Raw genomic sequence first — 17,859 nt, 5'->3', positions numbered from 1 at the left:
TTGGTGTGACACAGTCCCCAGATGGAGCTGGACCCTACAGCCTCATGGGAATTTGACTTAATGCTTTTTCAAAAATACCTCTTTTGTCACCTCTATTTTTAGTAGTTCGTGGTAATCTGGCAATAGCATATTTGCTTTAGAAATGTAGCCTGATTATAAGAACCTCCCACTCGTCATCAATCACTTGTCATCCAGTCTCACCTGGGGGAAAATGTTATCAAAAGTTTTTAAATCTGTGGGTCCAAAACTCCATGTCTGAACTTCTGCTGCCCATGGAGAACACAGAGAAGAAAACAGGGTGGAACTGTCAGCCTCCAGCACTGTGGTCACGAGTTTCTCCTGCCTGAAGGGAAAATCTCTCACTCTGGTGAGAGCTGGAGGTGTCCTGTGACAGTAACTGAGCCATTCTCTTCTAGACAATAGGAAGCAGCGAGAGGAACATCCAGAAACACATTTTTGGCCTTATTTAAAAAGAGATGGATAAAGAGTGTAAATGGAGAGAGCAAGGCCTTGTCAGCAGTCTGTAGTACAGGACACAGCTGAGGACAGAAAGCCTTAACTCACTCCTCTTATTCTTGCCTTTCATGGTAACACTCCTAGAAAGATCTCCCATTCTTAAGTCCTGCACAGAATTTCAGTGCAGGTATCTCCCAGCACAGCAGGACAGAGCTGTGACAGGGATCACACACACTGGAGCTCGTTGTGTGTCAGGTACTCGGGATATTGCACTCGCCACAGAGTGTTTATTTTAGCAAATGCACATATGGAATATGTGGGCAATGAAAGAAATGTGGGAGCGTTCCTGCTGGAAGGAGGCGTGTGCAAGGTCATGTATGGAAATAATTATCCCTACCCAAGGGCATTTGCAATACAGTCCCTGCAGTCTCGGTATGGAGCTCCCCCTCTGGAGGCAAGCAGGCAGACCCTAAAACAAGCTATGCTGTGGTCATGCCACCTTTAGGACGGCAGCCTCAGCACAGCTCCCAGAGAGAGCTCGGGGAGGTGTGGACAGTAATGCCAGGGGACCGTTGTGAGCAGGAGAAAGAGGTGTGGCTTTTCCTCTCAGCATTTACTGCCTCGCTTCTCAAGGAAGTTCATCCTCTGAGATCACCTTGTCAGTCCATCTGCTCCTTCCTTTTCTGACTCTGGGACTCAGTGACCAATTTCAACCAACCACGAGCAAGATGTAGAGATTCCAGAGAGAATTACTATCCCTTAATTGTAGGGAAAATGAAGAAAGTGCTGTTGTGTAAAAAAGCCCTGTTACATGTAACTTGTTTAGCAGGAGCCAGCTGCCCACTAGGCACATGTGTACTGCTGACCCACCAATGCCACAGCTCCAAAGAATGCAAATATACAGGGAGGAGGGAAAGGCTTTGCTAGATTCCTTGTTAAAAAAACAATTTCTTTTTTGAATTTCTCAATCACATGACTCTGACCAAAAACTGGCAAAGATAACAACTCTGAAAAGAACCCAAAGAGACCAAAGCATGGACACATCGTTCTGGGTTTAAGTAGTGATTTTAAGCTTTACATGTTATTTTGAAATAAGAACCTAGATTGAACTCTGCTGTTTGACATTTGAAAACATAATCGTGCTCAAAACCACCCGGCATTGGTTTTGTTGTTCACAGAACGGATTATTTCTCTCAGTTGCACAGGGGTCACGGGCAAAGGCATCTCATAGTCAACTTCTCAGCGGAACACCCTTCCCTGCCCTGCAATGCTGAATGCTTGGATTGGAGGGGACATTTAGAGGTCATGTGGTCTGACACCCCCCTCCCCTGCCAAGAGCAGGGATATTTTCAACTAGATCAGGCTGCTCAGAGCCCCATCCAATCTGACCTTGAGTGCTTCCAGGGAGAGGGCATCCACCACCTCCCTGGGCAGTCTGTGCCAGCGTTCTACCAATCTCATTGTAAAAAACATTCTTCTTTATATCCAGTCTAAATCGACCCTCTTTCGGTTAAAGCCATCACCCCTTGTCCTATTGCAACAAACCCTGCTAAAAAATCTGTCCCCATCTTTCCTAGAGGCTCCTTCAAGTACTGGAAGTCTGTCATGAGATCTCCCGGAGCCTTCTCTTCTCCAGGCTGAAAACCCCCAAATCTTTCAGCCTGTCTTCATAGGAGAGGTGCTCCACGCCTCCAACCACCTCCGTGACCCGTCTCAGCTCCCCGCAGCTCTGCAGCCAGCCCAGGATTCCGTGCCCTACGGCACAACTGCCCTGTCCCCCAGCCCCCTGCACCCCGCACCCTGCCGGCAGCTCCGCTTCCCAGCGCCCCCCGCCACTCCCTGTCCCGGGCCGACGTGACACTCACTCCTCCCAAGGACACTGTCCCTGGAGAAACCGCTTCGGGAAGCGGCCGCCAGCCCCCAGCGGGACCCGCGCCCCGGCATCGCCCTGGCATCGCCCCCGGCATCGCCCCGGCATCGCCCTGGCATCGCCCCGGCATCGCCCCCGGCATCGCCCCGGCATCGCCCCCGGCACCGCCCCCGGCATCGCCCCCGGCATCGCCCCCGGCACCGCCCCCGGCATCGCCCCCGGAATCGCCCCGGCATCGCCCCGGCACCGCCCCGCCATCGCCCCCGGCACCGCCCCGGCATCGCCCCCGCCATCGCCCCCGGCATCGCCCCGGCATCGCCCCCGGCATCGCCCCGGCATCGCCCCCGCCATCGCCCCCGGCACCGCCCCGGCATCGCCCCCGGCATCGCCCCGCCATCGCCCCCGGAATCGCCCCCGGAATCGCCCCCGGCACCGCCCCCCGCCCGCTGTACCTGCTCCTCCCGGCCGCCAGGGGGCGCGCTGCCAGAGGGGCGCTGCGCCGCTGCCCGGCGCGGGTGGCTGTGCCCTGGGCTGGGCGGAGCTGCTGCGCATGCGCAGGCCCGGCTGGGGGCGGTCCGCAGTGAGGGAGGCGGCCATGAACGCGTTCGGGGCTGCGGCGCCGCTCCCAGGCTCCTCGGCCGCGGCGGGGGCCCGGCACGGCGGCGGCGAGAGCGTGGAGAAGATCGACATGTCCCTGGGTGAGGAGCGGGGCTGGGGCGGCCGCTGTAGGCGACAGGGCGGGGGGCTCGGGCTGAACCAAGTGCCGGGGACGGGGAGGGGCGGAACGAACCAACGGGGCTGCGCCGGTCCCCGTGGCGGGCGGAGCCAACGAGGACGGGGGGTGGGAAGGGGAAAGTACGGGACCCTCCCACAGCGGGAGCGCAGGAGGGGCGAGGGTGACGCCGGGGGCTGGGCTCGGGGGCGAGGCCCGGGCGTGCCGCCGGGAGCAGCGGGGAGCCGGGCTCGCTCACAAAGGGGTCCCGGGAAGAGCCGGGACCGCTTTGTGTCACTTGGTGGTCTGAGCAGGCCGCAGACCGGGGCGCTGCCTGCTTTTGGCCCAGTGAGGCCCTCAGTACTCGGGCCTTAGGCTGCGTGGCCCTCGGGGAGCGTCCCAGGGCCTCGCCTGGCCCTCGCAGCTACAGGGATGGGTGAGGTTTGGTGATGTCTCAGCTGGCCTGGCCTTTTTATTCTTCTCAGGTTTGGAAGTCGGCCGTGGCAAGTCTTCCGTCTAACCTCTTAGCAGTACAGGACCAGCCACGCCAAGCATGACGTTGCCTCTACCACGTAGTTTGCTGTGACAATCTAGCCCGTTGTCCCCTGCCCTCCTGTTGTGGGGTGTGTGTGTTAGGAAGTTGCATGGACTCATTACAAACCCGCAGAGCTGTGTCTCTCCAGCGTGTCCCAGAAACTACATCCACACTGTAGATACTTCAGTGAGGTATCTCAGAGAAGTTCTGTTCTGGTGCTGTGTACTGAGACCCCTTAACAGTCAGGGACAGTTTGGTTTGTTCGTGGACTGCATCTTCCAGTTTACTTTTATTAGGAAAAAAAAATTATTGGTTTTGTATGCTCCAGTACTGCTTTGTGATACTACCAGAGCATAATAGATTGGTGCTATCAGGAGACTTTCTTCAAAAAGCAGAATCATAGTGTGAACTGAAATTGTTAATGGTGGACTTGGTATCTTTGTGGGCCACTGTAAAATAAGAGGGTATGTACAGTTTTTCCCTCTGTAAATAATTCAGTGGAGTTCTTTGGGCAGTGGAGATAACTTGTGAAATGATGTTTAGAGTTTGTCTGAATGTAGAGTAGTGCTACAGCATTCATAGAAAGCTGAATCTGTGTTTACCCGTTACACACAATCTTTGTATTCAGGGTTGCTAATAGACTTATTGATCCTGGCTTGTTGTATTTTCACATATTCAAATGTTTCCTGGCTGAGTTAATCTTTCAGTCAGTCATTGCTATGTGTCCTGGCTGTTAACTAACAGCAGACTGCAAAGGACTGTTGCGGTGTCACGAGGATGTTGTTTTAAAGTGGTGTTGTGAAGTGGGTGCTTCTTTAGGTGTATGAGAACGTTGTCACCCCAGGTGAAAGCTCTGTATCAGGTATAACCAAAGAGAAGATGCAGTCTCACACCTAGTGTGGTATCAAAGAAACCAACATGAGCCTAATCTAGGAAGTCTTAAGATTGAAATCATGATGTTGAGTAAATTCTCATATAGTAATAAAGATTAAACATGTTTTGGTTGTGTTATGTGCAGCTCATGTGCAGCTGAGTTTCCAGTTTGATACTGTTCTCAGATAACTCTGCTGTTCTAGCTGTAATTGTGGTCTCTGATCTCATGTGAGATAGAAGACTGCTTCAGTGTGGCTCCTCTAATAAATGCATGAAATCCCAAATGTCCTTCATTTACCCAAATAAGAGAATAGCTGAAACTTAAGTCCTTTGGTTTAAAAAGCTGTAACCTTGTGTGCAGCAACTTGAAAAAAATGGATTTAAGATGAAGCAGATGAACTGTGAAGCATGAATCCATGTTTGAAATGGCTTTGGGTATAAAAGGGTAGTTTGGAATCCTTGTTCCAGGGACAACCCCTTTGGTAGAGATTATGTAGCTATCAAACCCTGAGTGATCTGTATCAGTGTTTTTGTCCTAGTAGATTTTTGCAGCAAAGTGAATTCATTTCCTCTTAGCTTTCTTTTGACAGCATGCAAACCATTGGATAATCGTGTTGTGATTTTTGTTGTTTATGTTTTTTACACTGTTCTCTCTGTTCTACCCTTTATGAGTCCATTTGAACTCAGCCACAAACACAGTAACCTCATTTCCATCTTTCCTTGACTGAAAAAAGACTGTCCACATATTTGGGGAGGCTCCCTTTTGAAACATGACATTTTTTTATCAGTTGTACTCTTATGATGAAGATGCAGTAAACACAATTTGACAGTTTCCTTTAAGGTGTTCTTGTAAACTGGCAGTCAGATAAAAGCTGCAACACCTCTTGCTTTACTTTTCTCTCCTGAGTTGGCTACCAGGTCAGTGAAGGAAATCAAGCTGGTGTAGCATAATTTGCACTGGACAGACCTGCTGTTTGCTTTTCTTCAGCTTGTTTCTTACACATAATTTTGAACTGATTAAGAACTTGTCTGAGATTGTTTCCCTGGACAATAGATAAGGTGATTGCTTTGAATTGTAGATTCCTGGGGAGAGATGTCTTGCTTGCCTTTTTCCCCATCATTTCAGTCCTGGTGAACATCTGAAGATAACTGATGGCCTGAGTTGTGTCTTTGTGATCTTTCTTAAGTAGCATAGGATGAAAGAACTAAGGCTGGAATTAACATTTTATCTGGTCTCTGCAAAGTCTGGGCATGAGATTGGATTTTCATTTACTTTAACAGTGTACAAAAATTAAAGGAGTCACCCAAATTAAAATTTAATGCTGGGCTGAATGCCATGACCTTACATGTGTCTCACATTTTCTGGATGCATGCAACTGCTTCCCTTCTGCTGGGGCATTGTTTTATAAAGTAAGTTCTATAAGATGTAGCAGGGACTGGATGTTTGTAGTGTTAATGTTTCTGGAACCTTAACTTATATGTGCTGCCTTTGCAGGATTGACTGGTCTGTCTCCTGTGACTCCAGGCTGTTTGGGGTTTTTATTCAGTATGTCCGTTTTTCTTTTTTCTTCTTGTAGATGATATAATCAAGCTGAACAAGAAAGAAGAGAGAAAGCAATATTCTCCCAAAATAAAAAGAGGGCTTCAGCAGACTCGAGCTCAACAGTTCAGTTCACAAGGCTCCAAGTGGGGAATGCAACAGCAGAAAGGTGTGTGTGCCAAACATAACACAGATTCCACATTATCTCTTGAGCTGAAAGATAGAATAATGCACTGTGTGGATTGACATGGTCAGTTCACTTGTCTTTCAAATAGTGTCTTTTGATTATAATTCAGGGATATTTTTAATCTATTTATACTTGGTTTTGTTTCTGATTCAGTGTGAGAAAGCAATTGATGTGTTTGGCCACCAGGGAGCTTAGATGCTTGAGGGACTGTCTTTGACTCAAGAAAGAACTGGCTTGCTTTCTGATTCTTCAAATTAATTTTAATTTTGGAAATTGTAATGATACCTTGCCCCTTCTCAGAGAGGGGCAGAACAAGTGCTTACGCCAAAGCCTTGTATTGGGCGATGTGGTGGCCTTGCCAGAGCTCAGAGCTTTGTGCAAAAGAAAAGCATATTCATATTTGCTGGGTAGAATTCTCTTTATAGACCTCCCCAAAGCATCTGTCACTACAGATTTGATCATGGCTCAGGAATATTTGAATGGATAGTGCACAGTGTGAGTTGGCTTTTCTTGTTAAGTGCTTGAGATGCAAAGGAAGCACTGTGTCAGCCTTCTTAAACCAGTGTTCTTACAGTGGAATACAAAAAGGGGAAGCCAGTGTTTTAACAGTGGAATACAAAAGGAGGGAAAAGTCATATAGACAGGGAGTGAGGAAAGGAAAAGTGCACAATAACAGCTTTGCTGTAGGTTCCCCTGAGTAACTCATTTTTTTTTTTTTTTGATAAACAGGAGATGTTTTAAAATTATTCCCAGGCTTTAGTTCAGTACATGGATAGCTCCTGCTTGAAGTGCAGACTGGTTTTGCTTGCAATTAGATTTGAAAAGTATCTATTTTGTACAGGATGATCAAAATGTGGAAGAATACTGTCTGATAAGAAAGCTTACCACCATGAGCTAATTAGGTGTTTAGGTTAATACATGCAATTTCTTGTTTAGTAGCATTCCTGGAAAACAAAGACACATCTGTCTGGTGTACTCACAGTGATCCCTGTGTTATCTTTGTCTTGCTTAGTGTTTGTTGTAGCAGCAGCTCCTCCTTTGTGTCTTAGACACAAATGTCTTTAGGGATCAGTGGAATCTTGTGTTACTCAGAGCTCAGAGGAGTTTTGGTTTCTATGCAGGCCCACACAACTGTATTACTTGTACATGTCTAATAAATTGGTGACAGGGCTGGAGAAAAATTTGCATCTCTCAGCCCAAGTGTGAGGATATTTATGTGGGTGAAGAGTAAGTGAATTTAAGTTCTAGATTATCAAACATGTAGGCTCGTTTTATAACTGCAGTTGTCAAGTGTAATTGTTTATCATCAAAAGACCACAAAAGAAGCAAGTATTTAGAGTTTTAGGAGAAACTTGATCTGTAAACTTGAAACTCTAAATACTACTGTCTTAGGCAGTTACTTTTTTCTACTGGAGCCTTACCGGCTTGCCTGCCTGTATTCTAGGAAAAAGCAAACAATTTCTTTGCAAAATTGCCAGATTCATGACATCTTGAAACATTGTGAATAGTTCAGCTGCTCCCTCCTATTCCGTTGAAAACCAGTCCCTTACATCGTTTTTACGCAGAAGGTGTTACTAAATAGTTCTTGTGAGCATTGTAGTTATTAGTAGCTTACCAGTAGATTTATTACTACTCTGTTGTTATTGAAGTTATTCTGATAAGTAGCAAAGCCTCTGTGGACAACTGCAGAAACCACAAATGATCAACAGTGTTCAGTTCCTTCTGGTTTTAGAAGTGGCTGCCAAACTTTCTGGAAAGAAGTAAGAAACTTGAGCTGGGATTCTATTCAGCTTTTGGGGTTAAAAACAGAGAGATGAGCATTGTTCATTTGAATAAAAGTTGTCCTTGGTGATACACAGAATGCAACTGCACAAAGCCCTATGCAGTCTGAGCTAACTTGGATGTTTTAATTTATTTGAGCAGAGGTTTATAGCGTCTGTGAGGTCCCTTTCAGCCTAAGCAACCTTGTTTCTCAGCTTTTCTCTTGGAAAAGAAGAGCATTTGCTAACCAGACGCAAAATATGTGTACATAGCAGTTCTCCATGGCAAATTGATCTGAGCTGGATTCTGACCAGTGGCTTACCTCATGTCATGGCTCCTGTCTCATGAGAAAGCACAGATTTATTACCAATGCTGTTAAGTCAGATATGTTAAAACTAAATGTGTCTGTTGCTGGAGAGCTGACTCCTCAGTCTGAAATTTGTTTTGCAGTCTGAAGTTCTAGCAGCAAGGGTGCTTGGGCACAAAATTGGAGCATGGTCTGTATTCATAGCATGAAGCTAAATGACTCCAGATTGGGTTAATCAAACCCTGGTAACTGGAGATACTACAGACCTCAAACTTACAAGCCTTTTATATTCAAAAGCTGCTTTCAGTCCTCAGTTTGGCTGTACTGCCATGCAGACTTCTAATTGAAAACACTTCAAATGTGATACAATTCATGTGCTGTTTACTGCACTTTTGTGGGCCAATTGCTATGTTCTTTCCTTTTGAGTCATGTCTTGGGAACTACTGATTTAAGTAAATAATCTCTGTTTTGTTGTTTTTTTTTTTTTTTCTTTTAAATTAAACTAGTAATTTGAAGTTTGCTGAATGGGTAGGAAGCTGAGGGACTCTCTAGTTTGGTTTTATATTGTTCAGTCCTGGATGAAGTTCCATTTCAGAGTATTCTGGTAGTTTTCTGTTCTAGAAGACCCTTAAGTTCTCCCTGCAGACATGTCAAATAAGAAATTTTAATCAGAAATTAATGCAAGGAACTGCATTAAAACTGCTCTGTATGAGAAGCTGATTATTGCTGTGCTGGGGATTGGGCCAGACCTGCTAAACAACTGAGTGACCAAATTGTCTCCAAGTGTAGTGGTGGCCTCTGCTCTAAGGCTTAAAGTGTGCAGCCAAGTAACTTGTGCTGCCTGCAAGGCATCTTAAAGCATTCATCTTTTCCTTTCAGGAAGAATTATTGAGCTTTCTGTGCTTGTTGCAGGTTATGGTAAGAATCGTTTGGGGCGCAGAAAGAAGATAGCAGGGAAGAAGCGTTCTTACGGAGTCATAACTGGCCTGGCAGCCAAGAAAGCTGTGGGTTCACACAAAGGAATCAGTCCTCTGAACAGACAGCCACTGAGTGAAAAGGTAATTAATTAATGCAACCCTGGTGATTCGTGTCAGAACAGGTTTAAAATGAAACATGAGTGGTTCAGAAGAGTGCTACTGAAATATAAAATGGAGACAAATGGTACAAGCTTTTATCAAATTGGGAATGTGTTAGCTGAGTTCTTGTTTGTTTTGAGTGGGCTGGATAAGGACTAGGTGTGAAAATAGTTTCTAACACTTAATTGGGTTGCAAGTCATGAGAGTTGAAGTACAGAAGTATATTCTGTGCGAGTATGGAGGGAGTTATTGTATTTTTACAAGGAAAATTGGTTTTCTTACAGACCAATGATTCAGCCAACCTGCAGGTGCTAAGCATGTGCTGTTACAAAAATGAAAGTTTTTGCAGAATACTGAACTCCATCAGTAGGCTCCCTTCTCTGCACTGCTCCAGTGCATTGTTGCCTGCTTTATCTCATTCAGTATTGTAGAATAGGGTTTGCCTTTGGTTTTCTGAAGAAGACTAATTTTAAGACATGTGCACCATGGATTTTTGTCAGTTTAGGGAGATACAATAATGAAAAAATAACTGCTGAGGTATGTTGCTTTTTGTTTTCTCCTGAGGATGTGGAGAATATAGAATTCATTAAATTGTAGAAAGTGTTTTCAAATTACACTAGATTGTGAAAGGTAGGCAAAGCCAAGTGTATTCTAATCACAGTTTGTAAATGGAAACTGAAATAAAAATGTAGGTGTGTGTATAGCATACATTATGCTGAATATGTTTATTGTTTTTTAAGAATGCACAGCGGAATTACCCGGTCTTGAAAAGGAAAACAAACTTGCAGAGACAATCTGAAATGCAGAGAAAACAAGCTCCTGCCCTCAGGAGGCCTACCCTGCTAAACAGGAGGTAAACTACCACACCTGCTTTCTGGACACTGCTTGGCAACTTTCCATAGTGAATCTTGTTTGACAGGACCGAGGCTAAGAGAAGACAGTAGGTACAGGCAGTAGCAATATGGTCAAGACCACCTTGTGTGTGAAGTTCTACAAATCTGGAAGCCAAGAATGTGCCAAACATGATCTCGATACAAAGCCAGATGCTTGTTATGATGTGGAGCACTCAGGAAGTACCTGTATTTTTGAGCACCTGGCATTCTGCCTTCAGTTAAAGCACAGGCAGCCTATATTTGAGCAACCTGATCTTGTGGAAGGTGCCCCTGCCCATGACAGGGGGGTTGAATCTAGGGGTTCTTTAAGGTTCCTTCCAACCCAAACCATTCTGTGTTTTCTGATTTCTATGGAAATGGCCGCTGTGGATTTTGGTAGCTCAGAAGTGTTAGCCATGGTTTGGTGAACTTTCTAAATACCTTTGTGGAAGCTGGTGCCATCTGCAGCTTCAGGGAAGCCATTGCATGTTTTATTTGTGCTGGAATTAACATGTGTTATAAACTGCAACCGAAATGGTCTCCACGATAAAAGGTTTCTCTCTGTGACTATATCGTGAAAACTGTAAACAAACTTTCTTTATGCATATTGATTTTTTTTTAATCTAACCAACAGTGTTTAAAGTGCTGGAGGATACTGAGCAAAGTGATTAGCAGAATTAATGACCATATGGTCCTGTGATGTATGAGCATTAGGCTTCTATGTACCAACAGTGATTTCTCCATTTATGAGTAATATGTTTCATTCCTCGTGGATGAGGAGCTTATCTCAGCTGAAGCATTCAGCCTCGAAGAGGCAGCACTAAAGATGTCCTTATGGATGTTTTGAGCTCTTTTTTGACTTCCATAGTAGTGTCTCTAAGGTGTTCCCTGTGGAGCCTTTTATAACTATATTTTTTAATAAATATTACAGGAATAACATACCATCTTCGTTTGTCAGAATTGGAAACAAACTAAATCAGCAGAAAGATACTCGTCAAGCAACTTTCCTGTTTAGAAGGGGCCTGAAGGTAAATACACATTTTGAAAAGAACAAGGCAGTTGGGCCATAGTTTCTAAGCTAACCTGTAAAACTGCTATTAATGAATCAACTTCAAATATCAGATCTGAGTAAAAACTTCCGGTGCACTGGGAAATAGCCACAGGTTCTTCTAGGGAAGTGCACTCGTTCTCTTTAGTTACTGTAATCCATTGAGTCTTGCTTCACATTCCAATGAAATTGAGCAATTCTGAGGGGCATGAAACTTATCAGTGTTTGAGGGTAGTTGCAAGGTATTATTTTTTCTTTTTAGAAGTTAATGTTAGAAAGCTATCCAGCTTTTAGAAGTTGCCTTCAGGTGAATAATAGAGCAGAAAGACATTTTAGAATCTGATTATGGCTTGGTTTGCTTTTTTATTTATTTTGTGGTTGTTTATTTCAATTATTTTAGTTACTTAAAGATTTTTTTTAGTTATTTTTAGTAGGATGGAGAGATTAGAGAGTGCACAGTGAATGAAAAGTGGTGGGTTTGGTTTTTATTTGTGCCCTCATTCTACATCTGCCATTATTGTGACTGTAAGTAGCTGTTGTCTTCCTTCCAGATGGTTTGCAAAATGACAGGATCAGGAGCTAGACTGACTTTTCTTGCTAGTGTAGTAACATGCTGATGTGTCTTAGGCTGACAGTCCTCCAAAATGTTGCCATTGCTCTACTGGCAGTTTTGTTTAAATTATTTTGTGTTCTTAAAGTTTTCAATTTATTTTCAATGTCTTATGAAATTAACAGGACTCTTATCTTTGAAGTTCCTCTGAAAGTACAACCCTGTTTGTGCAGAGTATACAAGCAGCTTTAAACTTCTGCTTTTGAACTTCTGCATTTCCAGCTGCTACAATAGGAATTGAAACAGTATTCAAATCTGGTGTCTGTACTGATGTGTTTTCAGGTGCAGGCCCAAGTGCAGTCAACAGATCTTGATAATCAGACAGTAAAGAGAACTCGTCAGTAAGTATCTAATTTGGAAATCTTCAGCTTTGTAACATGTAAGATTCTCATTTTAGCTCAGACTTTCCCAAATATGATAATAGAAGAAGGGTGGATTTTTTTTCCCCTCTAGGCACGTCAACTAGAGTGACAGTGATCTTCCCCCTATTCTCAGTTATTTCCTAAATTATCTTGTAATTTAACCAGGAGGAGTTGGTTTGCATAACACATTTGCAGGAATGAGGGGGAAGATGGAAAGAGGATCAGGCTAATCTCTAGTACTCATGAATACTGCATAGACTAGAAGAAAAATTCAAATATCGGTGTTATCCTGGGCTCTTGTTGTAATTTTCCTTTTATTTGATATGCATATAAGCCTGTGAAGCAGTTTAGAAATGAAAAAGGCAGAGCCCAATGAGGCCACTTGGCTCTTCCCACATATACTCTTCCCATACCATTCTGTGCCTGTTGGGCTCTTTGCAGGGTGTTACTTGGAAACACAAAAGGCTGAGGAAAGCAGCAGGTGCCACAGAGTGCAGTCTGTCACCTCTTGAATTTGCTGTGTGTGACATTTTGGCCCCATCTGTGGCAAGGAAACTGAATGTTTTAAAGAAGTGAGCTCTTGGGTCAGTGCTGTAGTTCTGGTGCACCTCGACAGCATGTGATTTAGTGCTCTCCTGAATAGGTGTAGGTAATGTAAAAGGTACAAGAATCAATAGCCAAGTGTCAATAGCATGTTATCTTTGTACTGGCCAACATTCTGAAAGCTTGCACATTCTTTGCTTGCAAATATTTTGAACATACCTTTAAAGACACCCTGACTGAAATCTCTGCACAATTTTTGTAAGTGATTTTTGTGTTTTCAAACTAGATGGCGAACTTCTACCACAAGTGGAGGGATCCTGACTGTGTCTATTGACAATCCAGGAGCAATCATAAGCCCAGTGTGAGTTTTCAATTAAGTTCTGAAATGTTCTGAACATAAATGAAATTGCTGCTTTGAACCATTTAGTATGTTCCTTGCAGGCAGTGTTTCAGGTGACCTCAAATTCAAAGCTTCTTGTGAAGGTTTTTAAGTCTGGCCCCTTTCTGAGTGTTTCTGAGAAGTGTTTGAAAAATAGCACAGCTGGAGCTCACATGTCAGCTCCCAGTTAGGAGCTTGATGTAGTGTATAGAGTGGAAGAGTGGTGGGCTGGTAGATTTTCACTTTGTCTGTCCCTTCCAAATCAGGCCATGTCACAGCTGTTTTCCGCCTCTAGTGGAAATGAATGAGCACCTACTTGATGAGTAATGGTAACAGTTACTCCCTGATTCATAAAAATACTGCTGGACTTGTGCTTAAAGAGAGCATTGCTGTATTTGTGTTTGGGAAGTTGATGGTACTGTTGTTTATAGGTGGTGTATTTTAAAAATGCCTTGATTAGCGTTTCCTCAGTAGTGTTTTATCAGTAAGGAAGACTGTACAAATTTTTATTTTTTGTATTTATATTATTAATTAATCACAAATGACACATTTGTCAATAGAATTGCAGATAAAAAATGAGATGGTTTCCTGCTGGGACTCTTTGTGTCTGATAACAATAACAAATGGTCCATTTTTTAGTTCTGGCTGACTTACCTTCTTGAATTTGTGCCCTCCAGCTTTTCAGCCAGTCTGGTCAAATGGTTTGATGAAGAATTCATACCGCTATCAGCACTGAGTCTTTCTTGCATAAAACACATGTTCATCATGTCCTTTGTAACATTCTTCTTTCACAGTTCCCAGAAATTACGATTAACTCGTAGTCCTGTGCCACCGTTTCTGATGAAGAGGGACCAATCTGAAGAGAAGAAGATTCCAAAAGGGGTTCCATTGCAGTTTGATATAAATAGTGTTGGAAAACAGGTAAATGCACTTTTCCTCTCATAACTGTGGAAGAAGTTTCAAGACCAATAAAAGCCAGTGAGGCACTTTGCTCCGAGACTCCCAAGTGACAGAAAGAGAGAACTAGTGACTACTTCTTGTTTCCATTTCCAGTCTTGCCGCTAACTCACTGTGAAACTTCAACCAAGTAGCTAAACTCACTGTTCTTGTTCTTCTAGTTCATGCCTTGTGTGCCCATATGATTTAAATGGGATTTAAAATGTTGAATATTTCTAAAAAGCTTCTGGTGTTCCTGCTGTGCTTGCCTCAGCAAGTGTGAATAATTCAGGGATGAGCTGCTTTCAGCTGTGTGACCTGCCTGGAACCCTGGCAGCCAAATTTATAAGGCAACTTTTGCTGTCCATCTAGGAAAAAAAAATTAAATTTGATAATGTAAAGGCTTGAAAGATGAGCAATTTTTCATAAGTTTCATGAAGACAGGTGATTTGGTGCAGCAATCCTAATGCTGTCATTGAAGGGATTTTTACAGAGTGACAGAGATAGAAGCTGCTCTTGTGATCAGCTCCTTAGTGCCAGCTGTAGAAATCTGCATGGAGTCAAGGCATTGATCTGCATTTGTTCCATCCAGGAATAAGAGCTATGTCATAAATAGTCTACTACTGTAGTGTAAAATTAATCAAACTTCTGGATTAGATTCCAGCTTGCTGCCTTAGCTGAGTGAACTGGAAAGCAACCTGCATTAAAACAGTGAAAGTGTTGCATTTGTTGAAGTTGCAGAGAATCTGTGTGGGGAAAGGTGTACTGGAAGTTCCATTTTTCAGTCTGTTTGTCTGCAGTTTAACTTGCAATATTTTGAGTAGGCTTTGAGTACTGACATTATATACCATGTGTTCTTAATGAATTCTGAAAATGCAAGCTCTTGATGCGTAGTCCAGTCTGATTTTTAAATGTCTTGGAAAGTGACAAAAAATCCAAGTGAGGCAACTAAGGAGTCAAGTGGTGATACAGACTGAAGAAAAGACTGTTCTGTCTCCATTACTTTGATTAAATTAACCCAACACCTTTAAAGTTTTGGTTAAATTACTTTATTTTTCAGACAGGGATGACGTTGAACGAACGATTTGGGATCCTGAAGGAGCAGAGGACAGCACTGTCTCAGAACAAAGGAAGCCGTTTTGTAACAGTGGGCTAACCTGGCAGATGGACTTGGGCACTGAGCCCACCTACCTAAGTCCCTGAAATAAAAGTGAGCAGAAGAATACAGCATATGTCACTAGAATTCTCCAGACATCTTGCTAAGATGGTGGCAGAGCTATCTCTCTTTATTACTTTTACTTGGAATGGTAAAAGACTCAATGCCCTGAGGGAGAAAAAGTGGAGAGAAACTGATCTGATGTAGTGGCACCATCACCTGGTTGGAAAAGATTCTGTTGCCCAGCTGGGTTCTTTGACCCCTCTGTTATGGTAAAGATTGTTTAAGTGTTTAATTACAAACCCCATTTTAGGGTTTTTTAGGGACTGCCTTTGAGCTCTCTTTCAGAGACCAGTTTAGCACAGAGCCTCAGTCTGTGGATACTTTGGTAGCGACGTAGCGGCATTTTTCATGGGAGCATTGGTTCTGTACTTCTTTGTGCTTTTAAAGTTCCATTTTTTTTCCTTTCTTGAAAACTGTTTTGCATCCTCACATTCACAAATAAAGCTGTTAGCTGAGACCCAAAATTTGTAACTGGGATGGAGACTATTCAACTCTTATCCTTAAAAGTGGTCCAGATCATATACCATATTGGAGGAATACTGCAGAGGCAGTGTGAGAGTCCTTTATATTTCAAATAGCTCAACTTCATCATCCTCCTCTGTAAATGGAGTTTATCAGTCTCCTTTTCTTCTTAAACTTTTAATTTTTATTTCTTTTTGAAAGGTTTTTGCACCGACTTAATGCAATAACATCATGTTTTTGAATAATTCGATAGGAAAAAATATAGCAGTTCACAAGGAAGTCAGCAGTATGGTAGAGTTTCTTACCCTCCCAGATACAGGATTCTCATCCTGCATGCCTTGCCTCAGAGGGTTTTCTCTAACTCTTAAAAATAGCTGGAGGCAAGCAATCTCGTGGCACTTGTTTGTTTATACCAAAGAGAGGTAAGATGTGAAGCTGATCCAAAGTGGTCAGACATGTGGAAGTTTTCTGAAACTGAGGAACGTTGCTGGAGGAAAGCCCTCACTTTGCCAGCATGACTAAGGCATTAGGCAGGAACATGTAGCCACCTGCTTTAAGCACAGCTCTGTGCATCAGAACCTGCAGGACAGTAACAACTAGGGCATCCTCAGTCTATATTTATATAATCCCTGAAACTGAGGCATCTCTTCAGAATTGCTTCCAGGCCAGGCATTGATGATCTTGGCACTGCTTTTGGTGAGGAGGGTTAGGTACAGTCAGGTACAAGAGTGGCTCGCTTGCTGCATCCAAGAATATTTATGGTGTTTGAAGCAGGTTTAACGCCTTTTCACAATCTTGAAGAATTTATATTTGACAGAGTTGGTTTCCTTGCATTTTTATCTCAAATTCCAAGTTAACTAGCATAAACTGGCAACTTCAACCTTAAAGAGCACTTGACAGCAGAAGGGCTTTTTTTTTTATAGTTTTGAAGTCAGAGTGCACTCTGATGCTAAATAGGACTTAAACCCTTATTTTTAATGTTGAAAAATATGCCTTAGCAGAGGCAAACTAAATGTAATGGTGTTAAGGTTTCTTTCTCAATTACTAGTAGGAATTTTTTTTAATGAATGTCCCACTGTTAGAATTTGAGTAGGTAAAGAGTAGTCAGTCATCATGTTTCAGTGTATACGTTTTCCATGTGCCAGGATGCAACAAAAAAATTCTTTTGCATCAGCCTAGATGCAAAACATTGATGCAGTGCATCAAAAGTGCTAGTTTGTATTTAATAAGAAGATGCTTTACACTGTACCTTTTGGTATTTTTTGGAGAAGTTATTACATTTGATCTATACTGAAGCTGTTAATTTTTTTAAAATAAAAAGTTACAGGTTTCATATTGTCTTGTTCCTTATAACCACCTGGGCAATATACTGGTTATGTGAATTTTCTGATAGCCTGCAAGGGGTTCTTACTGATCAAATTCTTATTAAATATTCTGAAGAACACAGCAGAAAGCAACCTAACTTTACAGAGGGTTCAGACTCCTTGCCCAGCTTAATACTTTGACAAGGGAGCACTTACTGGAATGGGCTGTAGAGGCTCACTTGTATTTGCATGTGTCAGCTACTAATTAATGTTTGAGTAGCACTGCCTAATTCAGTGATTTGTTGTGGTGAGAGTACCAGATGAGTTAGCTCAAGCACCGATCGTGTCTGTGACATGTCTGGAGAGCGAGAATCGCTGTCATCAACACCTGGTGCTGCACGAACAGCCCCAGTGGCTGCGAGGGAGTGCTGTGCCAGCAGGAGGCACAAAACACTGGAAATGCTGCTATTAACTGTCAGTGCAGGACAAAATACTGCCTGGAAATGTATTTGATAAAGCGTTAAATAATGTGATTGTCTTGTTACTTGATTATTGACAGCCTTTGTTCTTCATTATCAGCTCAGGTGTGTTGGCTGCAGCATCAGGTGGGTTCAGTGGAAGCAGCAGGGCAAGATGGCATTTATTAAGATGTAGCAAGGGGTGTGGCCTTGTAATGTAATTAGTTATAAAGCTAAAAAACGTGAAGCAGTTGTTACATTTCCCACATAGCGGAGATCTGTGCGCTCTGCCCTTACTTTGCTGCCGGAACGAGCTCGACACCCAGCAGCTGTGAGCGATGCTCACCCA

General features: G+C 43.2%; 2 protein-coding genes across 3 annotated transcripts in view; one reads left to right on the top strand and one right to left on the bottom strand.

Moving 5' to 3' along the window:
• The window catches only part of RUBCN (rubicon autophagy regulator), a 29,801-nt gene extending 26,889 nt beyond the window's left edge, over positions 1 to 2,912 (bottom strand). The window contains exon 1 of the mRNA XM_068200570.1: positions 2,779 to 2,912. The gene's annotated coding sequence lies outside the window, so the exon portion shown is untranslated. The remainder of the gene's footprint in view (positions 1 to 2,778) is intronic.
• Positions 2,877 to 17,081, top strand: FYTTD1 (forty-two-three domain containing 1). Of its 2 annotated transcripts, none has more exons than XM_068200599.1 (9): positions 2,877 to 3,024; positions 6,024 to 6,155; positions 9,154 to 9,299; positions 10,058 to 10,170; positions 11,121 to 11,217; positions 12,130 to 12,188; positions 13,039 to 13,113; positions 13,926 to 14,052; positions 15,128 to 17,081. In XM_068200599.1, exons 1-9 carry the CDS (start codon positions 2,877 to 2,879, stop codon positions 15,221 to 15,223), a joined length of 993 nt encoding a protein of 330 aa, XP_068056700.1. In that variant the 3' UTR covers positions 15,224 to 17,081. The 2 variants fall into 2 exon arrangements, with proteins under 2 accessions (XP_068056700.1, XP_068056702.1); XM_068200601.1 differs by lacking the exon at positions 2,877 to 3,024 and adding an exon at positions 3,456 to 3,474.
• The last annotated feature ends 778 nt before the right edge of the window (positions 17,082 to 17,859 follow it).

The sequence above is a fragment of the Anomalospiza imberbis genome, chromosome 10 (assembly GCF_031753505.1).
Source record: "Anomalospiza imberbis isolate Cuckoo-Finch-1a 21T00152 chromosome 10, ASM3175350v1, whole genome shotgun sequence".
Taxonomy (NCBI): Eukaryota; Metazoa; Chordata; class Aves; order Passeriformes; family Viduidae; genus Anomalospiza; species Anomalospiza imberbis.
The sequence above is the reverse complement of the archived record's forward strand: the minus strand, read 5'-3'. Positions and strand labels throughout refer to the sequence as shown.